This window comes from Ascaphus truei, chromosome 9, assembly GCF_040206685.1.
Source record: "Ascaphus truei isolate aAscTru1 chromosome 9, aAscTru1.hap1, whole genome shotgun sequence".
NCBI classification, from domain to species: Eukaryota; Metazoa; Chordata; class Amphibia; order Anura; family Ascaphidae; genus Ascaphus; species Ascaphus truei.
In genome coordinates, this window is record NC_134491.1 from 21,974,489 (window position 1) to 21,982,204 (window position 7,716).

At 55.5% G+C, this 7,716-nt stretch overlaps 1 protein-coding gene across 19 annotated transcripts in view; it reads left to right on the forward strand.

Annotated features, from left to right (window-relative positions):
- Positions 1-5,235, forward strand: part of NFASC (neurofascin) — a 115,757-nt gene extending 110,522 nt beyond the window's left edge. For all 19 annotated transcript variants that reach the window (XM_075613723.1, XM_075613722.1, XM_075613721.1 and 16 more), the window contains one exon: positions 167-5,235. In XM_075613723.1, the coding sequence (XP_075469838.1) occupies positions 167-398 (232 nt within the window). In that variant the 3' untranslated portion in view covers positions 399-5,235. The remainder of the gene's footprint in view (positions 1-166) is intronic.
- Positions 5,236-7,716: the final 2,481 nt, after the last annotated feature.

Consider the following 7,716-nt stretch of genomic DNA (forward strand, 5'->3'; position numbering starts at 1 on the left):
CTCCATTCAGCTGCATGTTCATTTTCAAAAGGTCCAATGCACCCCTAAGGTTGGCCCTGCCTTACTGAACTTCATGCTGCACTTCCCTTCCCTCCTCTGCTGGATGGCAGCTCCCTGTATCCACCACCCTCTTAAGTAAACGTCCTTGTGCTTTTCCCCCTTCTAGTGACGAGGACAACAAGCCTCTCCAGGGCAGCCAGACCTCGTTGGAGGGGACGATAAAGCAGCAGGAGAGTGACGACAGCCTGGTGGATTATGGGGAAGGGGGAGAAGGGCAGTTTAACGAAGACGGCTCATTTATAGGGCAATACACCGTAAAAAAGGACAAGGACGAGACAGAGGGGAACGAGAGCTCCGAGGCCACCTCGCCTGTGAATGCCATATATTCCCTGGCATAGGACTCTGTCACCTCCCCCCCCTCTTCCACTCCCCTGCCCTCCCCTCCGTAACCTTCCTGGGAGCACAAGTGCCCTTTTCACCCTGCAAGATCCAAAAGAAGATGGGACACACACACACCCACACACACCCCCAGACATGGAACCCATATAGGATCCTACAGAGAACCAGGTGACACCTGCAGCTGCAATTCTTACAGTGGCCACCGAGTGGCACTCGAGAGACATGAAAGCTGGTGGAAGGCTGCTCCCTTCTGTAACCCAAGCCAGTCACTGCAGATTCTGCCTGCACCAGACATTCAAGTGACAAGTCAGATCTGCTGCGGAAACCCTTACAGGGCAAATGGGGGCAGCTCCCAAACACAGCCCCCCTCCCTACCTCCCAGGCCGCCCTTCAATCTATTAGCTGCCGTTCCATAGGACTCTCACTGCTCCCTGCTGTCATTGTGACAATGACACGGTTCAATGGAATGGAGAGCCATTAACACCTGCAGCAGTAACGGGGTTAACGTGTCCCTTCTCCATCACAATGTTTCTCCCAGTGGGGGGTAGTTCCCTGTTGGAGATTGGAGGGTGCAGCATCTTTGCCTTGATGGGTGCGTGTCAGGGCAGAAGGGGGTCTGCACAGGCTCTGTCGCTGCCCCCCAGCCCGACCCTTGGGAAGAGGTCCTGGTACATATTAACCCATGCCAGGGCCGTTCCAATCTTTCATCTTTTCTTTCTGCCCCTAGGTGTTCTGTAAAATAGACCATGTGACTATGAGGGCAATAAGGCACTCCGGGGTCTGCGTTGCCTACACCAGGGGTGCTCAACTCCAGTCCACAAGTCCCCCCCAACAGGATATCCCTGCTTCAGTACAGGTGGCTCAATCAAGGGCTCGGTCAAAGACTGAGCCTCGGATTGAGCCACCTGTGGTGAAGCAGAGATTGAGTGAGCCACCTGTGCTGAAGCAGAGATTGATTGAGCCACCTGTGCTGAAGCAGGGATACCCTGAACACCTGACATGGGGGGGCGGGGGCTGGAGGACTGGAGTTGAGCTCCCCTGGCCTACACCACCCCTTCCCCTCAGGGCAGAATGGAATTTGCGATAGTTATACGGCTGGGGGTCTGTCCCCCGGGCTCTCTGTCCCCCGGGCTCTCTGTCCCCAGGGGTCTCTGTCCCCTGGGGTCTCTGTCCCCCGGGGTCTCTGTCCGCAGGCTCCTGTCACGCTTTGTCCCCATGCACCGTTAGTGGGACTATTCACCTCCTAAACTGTCGGGAGGCGGGGAAGCCTGGCACTGCCACTGGTCAAGTTCTGGATTGTCTAGGAGAGGCCAGACTGGACCCCTCATTCTGTGATGGCAGCCGCCATCTTTACTCATCCCACTGCGTGTGCATCCAGGAACCAACTGTGGCTGGCGGACCCTGTCATTAACCCCTCAGCTGCCAGAAGGGCTTGTCAAGAATGAGCAGCTGCAGACTTAACCCTTCCACTGCCAGAGGGGTGCACAACACTAACGGTGGGAGATCAGCATCATTGACAGAGAGATGCCCCCACCCCTTCTTGTGCATTGTCGCTGTCGTCCCTTTGTGCCACTAATAATCTATGCAGAAGAGATGTCTGTCTCTGTGTCCTGTATCCCGTGTCCTCTGTCCTTTCTGCTCACACCAGGAGTTTTTTGCTGTGCCCACACGTTTTTACACCGCAGTGCAAGGGGAGATGGCACCCACACTGACTGGCTGTACTTGGTGCAGTGTGCCAGACCCTAGCACTGCCCGTGCTGCACATGTGCTGTGTATAAATGATTGCGTGTGACATTGTGACTAACACTGCTGCTGTGCTGTGTATACATGCCATAATGTAGCTGTGAGGGTGAGGCTGGCACTGCTGCTGTGCTGTGTATACATGCCATAATGTAGCAGTGGGTGAGGCTGGCACTGCTGCTGTGCTGTGTATACATGCCATAATTAGCTGTGTGAGGGTGAGGCTGGCACTGCTGCTGTGCTGTGTATACATGCCATAATTAGCTGTGTGAGGGTGAGGCTGGCACTGCTGCTGTGCTGTGTATACATGCCATAATGTAGCAGTGGGTGAGGCTGGCACTGCTGCTGTGCTGTGTATACATGCCATAATTAGCTGTGTGAGGGTGAGGCTGGCACTGCTGCTGTGCTGTGTATACATGCCACAATGTAGATGTGTGAGGGTGAGGCTGGCACTGCTGCTGTGCTGTGTATACATGCCATAATTAGCTGTGTGAGGGTGAGGCTGGCACTGCTGCTGTGCTGTGTATACATGCCATAATGTAGCAGTGTGAGGGTGAGGCTGGCACTGCTGCTGTGCTGTGTATACATGCCATAATTAGCTGTGTGAGGGTGAGGCTGGCACTGCTGCTGTGCTGTGTATACATGCCACAATGTAGCTGTGTGAGGGTGAGGCTGGCACTGCTGCTGTGCTGTGTATACATGCCATAATGTAGCAGTGGGTGAGGCTGGCACTGCTGCTGTGCTGTGTATACATGCCATAATGTAGCAGTGGGTGAGGCTGGCACTGCTGCTGTGCTGTGTATACATGCCATAATGTAGCTGTGTGAGGGTGAGGCTGGCACTGCTGCTGTGCTGTGTATACATGCCATAATGTAGCAGTGGGTGAGGCTGGCACTGCTGCTGTGCTGTGTATACATGCCATAATGTAGCTGTGTGAGGGTGAGGCTGGCACTGCTGCTGTGCTGTGTATACATGCCATAATGTAGCTGTGTGAGGGTGAGGCTGGCACTGCTGCTGTGCTGTGTATACATGCCATAATGTAGCAGTGGGTGAGGCTGGCACTGCTGCTGTGCTGTGTATACATGCCATAATGTAGCAGTGGGTGAGGCTGGCACTGCTGCTGCCTAAGCTCTACCTGTGCTATGTATACATGCCATGGTGTGTGTGTGTGTGTTGACACTAATGCTGCTGCCTATGCACTACCTGTGCTGTATATCCATGCCATGGTGTAGTAGTGTGTGAGGGTGAGGCTGATACTGCTGCTGCCTATACTCTACCTGTGCTGTGTATACACTGTACATGCCATGGTGTAGCAGTGTGTATGAGAGGAGACGGACACTGCTGCTGCCCGTGCTGTACATGTGTTGAGTACCCATGTCGGGTATAGTAGTGTGAAGGGGAGGCTGGCACTGCTGCTGCTGCTGCCCACGCTTTACCTTTGCTGTGTATACATGCCATGGTGTAGCAGTGTGTGTGAGAGGAGGAAGGCACTGCTGCTGCCCGCGCTGTACATGTGTATTCATGCCAGGGTCTAGGAATGTGTGTGTATGAGGGGGAGGCTGGCACTACCGTGCTGTACCTGTGTTGTGTATACATGTCAATGTAGCAGTGTGTGAGGGGGAGGCAGGCACTTCCGCTGTCCATGCTGTGTACATGTGGCAGTGTGAGGGGGAGGCTGGCACTGCCGCTGTCCCTATGTACATGCGACAGAGTGAGGGGGAGGCTGGCACTGCCGCTGCCATGCTGTGTGCATGTGGCAGTGTGAGGGGGGGCTGGCACTGTCCTTTGTCCCTCTCAAATTTTGAGGCTAGGCAATCACCTAACTATAAGGATCAGCAATGCCCCCCTCTTCCCTGTGCTGTGGGCTCAGCGATGCTCCCCTGTGCTGTGGGCTCAGCGATGCTCCCCTGTGCTGTGGGCTCAGCGATGCTCCCCTGTGCTGTGGGCTCAGCGATGCTCCCCTGTGCTGTGGGCTCAGCGATGCCCCCCTCTCCCCTGTGCTGTGGGCTCAGCGATGGCCCCCTCCCCTATGCTGTGGGCTCAGCGATGCCCCCCTCTCCCCTGTGCTGTGGGCTCAGCGATGCCCCCCTCTCCCCTGTGCTGTGGGCTCAGCGATGCCCCCCTCTCCCCTGTGCTGTGGGCTCAGCGATGCCCCCCTCTCCCCTGTGCTGTGGGCTCAGCGATGCCCCCCTCTCCCCTGTGCTGTGGGGCTCAGCGATGCCCCCCCCCAACACGCACATGCCATGACTCTCCTTTTGCACTAAAGATTTCCTCACACCTTCTGTCTGAGCCCGACTTGTAAATATGAACTTATATCCGTGTAAAAACTCAGAGAAACACTAATATATTTATACCCTTCTCACTGCATTAACTCTTTACCTGCCAGAGAACTGCAGGAGAGACGCTTCATATTCCCACATATCCCGCTGGCCTCTAGGCCAAGAAAGGGCAGAGCCCCTTTGTCTGGTCTCCGGCTCTGAAGAGGTTAAAGACTGTGCTTTCCACAGATAGGCTCATATCGTGTCACCCATCCCTGGCGAGAGACCTGTTGTATGAGGCAGTCCTCTCTAGCTAGGGGTTGACTAACCCCTTAGATCAGGGGGTGGGCAATGCCAGACCTTAAGGGTCACCAACAGGTCAGGTTTTCAGGATATCCCTGCTTCAGCACAGATGGCTCAGTCGAAGACTGAGCCACTGATTGAGCCACCTGTGCTGAAGCAGGGATATTCTGAAAACCTGACCTGTTGGTGGCCCTTGAGCCACCTGTGCTGAAGCAGGGATATCCTGAAAACCTGACCTGTTGGCGGCCCTTCAGCCACCTGTGCTGAAGCAGGGATATCCTGAAAACCTGACCTGTTGGCGGCCCTTGAGGACTGGAGTAGCCCACCCCTGCCTTAGATGCTGAAGGGTCTCGCAGAACATTACAACCTCCTCAGAGGTTCAAATATCAGTGTTTACTGCAAAGATGCTCATATGGGGGGGAGGGGGGGAAAGAGGGGGTTCCTCGTTTATTTTGAGCGAGCCGAGCGCTGCATGGGCATCACTAATGGGTTTTACTCGTCCGCCGTCTTTCTCGTTGTGTCTTTTTTAAATCACTGTACAAAAAAATAAAATAAAATAAATTCATTATTTTTCTTTGCCTTTTCTTTCATTTTTTTCTTTTCATTTTTTTCCCTCTGGAAATCCCTAACCGTGTAATAAAATGAGGCGGGTTCACGGCCGGTCTCCGTCTGCCACCAATTTAAATAATAAATTAAATAAAACACCGACGACCCTTTCACTGCCGGTAGGGGACGTGCACTGGCTCCGCCCAGATGTGCTGGAAGTGAGGGGCGTTCGTCTGCCCTTCACTAGCAGTGAGTGGGGGGCGCGTGTAACGTACACAGTGTCACTAGCAGTGAGTGGGGGGGCGCGTGTAACGTACACAGTGTCACTAGCAGTGAGTGGGGGGCGCGTGTAACGTACACAGTGTCACTAGCAGTGAGTGGGGGGCGCGTGTAACGTACACAGTGTCACTAGCAGTGAGTGGGGGCGCGTGTAACGTACACAGTGTCACTAGCAGTGAGTGGGGGCGCGTGTAACGTACACAGTGTCACTAGCAGTGAGTGGGGGGCGCGTGTAACGTACACAGTGTCACTAGCAGTGAGTGGGGGGCGCGTGTAACGTACACAGTGTCACTAGCTGTGAGTGGGGGGCGCGTGTAACGTACACAGTGTCACTAGCAGTGAGTGGGGGCGCGTGTAACGTACACAGTGTCACTAGCAGTGAGTGGGGGCGCGTGTAACGTACACAGTGTCACTAGCAGTGAGTGGGGGGCGCGTGTAACGTACACAGTGTCACTAGCAGTGAGTGGGGGGCGCGTGTAACGTACACAGTGTCACTAGCAGTGAGTGGGGGGCGCGTGTAACGTACACAGTGTCACTAGCAGTGAGTGGGGGCGCGTGTAACGTACACAGTGTCACTAGCAGTGAGTGGGGGGCGCATGTAACGTACACAGTGTCACTAGCCGTGAGTGGGGGGCGCGTGTAACGTACACAGTGTCACTAGCAGTGAGTGGGGGCGCGTGTAACGTACACAGTGTCACTAGCAGTGAGTGGGGGGCGCGTGTAACGTACACAGTGTCACTAGCAGTGAGTGGGGGGCGCGTGTAACGTACACAGTGTTACTAGCAGGGAGTGGGGGGCGCGTGTAACGTACACAGTGTCACTAGCAGTGAGTGGGGGCGCGTGTAACGTACACAGTGTCACTAGCAGTGAGTGGGGGGCGCGTGTAACGTACACAGTGTCACTAGCAGTGAGTGGGGGGCGCGTGTAACGTACACAGTGTCACTAGCAGTGAGTGGGGGGCGCGTGTAACGTACACAGTGTCACTAGCAGTGAGTGGGGGCGCGTGTAACGTACACAGTGTCACTAGCAGTGAGTGGGGGGCGCGTGTAACGTACACAGTGTCACTAGCAGTGAGTGGGGGGCGCGTGTAACGTACACAGTGTCACTAGCAGTGAGTGGGGGGCGCGTGTAACGTACACAGTGTCACTAGCAGTGAGTGGGGGGCGCGTGTAACGTACACAGTGTCACTAGCAGTGAGTGGGGGGCGCGTGTAACGTACACAGTGTCACTAGCAGTGAGTGGGGGCGCGTGTAACGTACACAGTGTCACTAGCAGTGAGTGGGGGGCGCATGTAACGTACACAGTGTCACTAGCCGTGAGTGGGGGGCGCGTGTAACGTACACAGTGTCACTAGCAGTGAGTGGGGGCGCGTGTAACGTACACAGTGTCACTAGCAGTGAGTGGGGGGCGCGTGTAACGTACACAGTGTCACTAGCAGTGAGTGGGGGGCGCGTGTAACGTACACAGTGTCACTAGCAGGGAGTGGGGGGCGCGTGTAACGTACACAGTGTCACTAGCAGTGAGTGGGGGCGCGTGTAACGTACACAGTGTCACTAGCAGTGAGTGGGGGGCGCGTGTAACGTACACAGTGTCACTAGCAGTGAGTGGGGGGCGCGTGTAACGTACACAGTGTCACTAGCAGTGAGTGGGGGCGCGTGTAACGTACACAGTGTCACTAGCAGTGAGTGGGGGCGCGTGTAACGTACACAGTGTCACTAGCAGTGAGTGGGGGGCGCGTGTAACGTACACAGTGTCACTAGCAGTGAGTGGGGGGCGCGTGTAACGTACACAGTGTCACTAGCAGTGAGTGGGGGGCGCGTGTAACGTACACAGTGTCACTAGCAGTGAGTGGGGGGCGCGTGTAACGTACACAGTGTCACTAGCAGTGAGTGGGGGGCGCGTGTAACGTACACAGTGTCACTAGCAGTGAGTGGGGGCGCGTGTAACGTACACAGTGTCACTAGCAGTGAGTGGGGGCGCGTGTAACGTACACAGTGTCACTAGCAGTGAGTGGGGGGCGCGTGTAACGTACACAGTGTCACTAGCAGTGAGTGGGGGACTCGTGTAACGTACACAGTGTCACTAGCAGTGAGTGGGGGCGCGTGTAACGTACACAGTGTCACTAGCAGTGAGTGGGGGCGCGTGTAACGTACACAGTGTCACTAGCAGTGAGTGGGGGGCGCGTGTAACG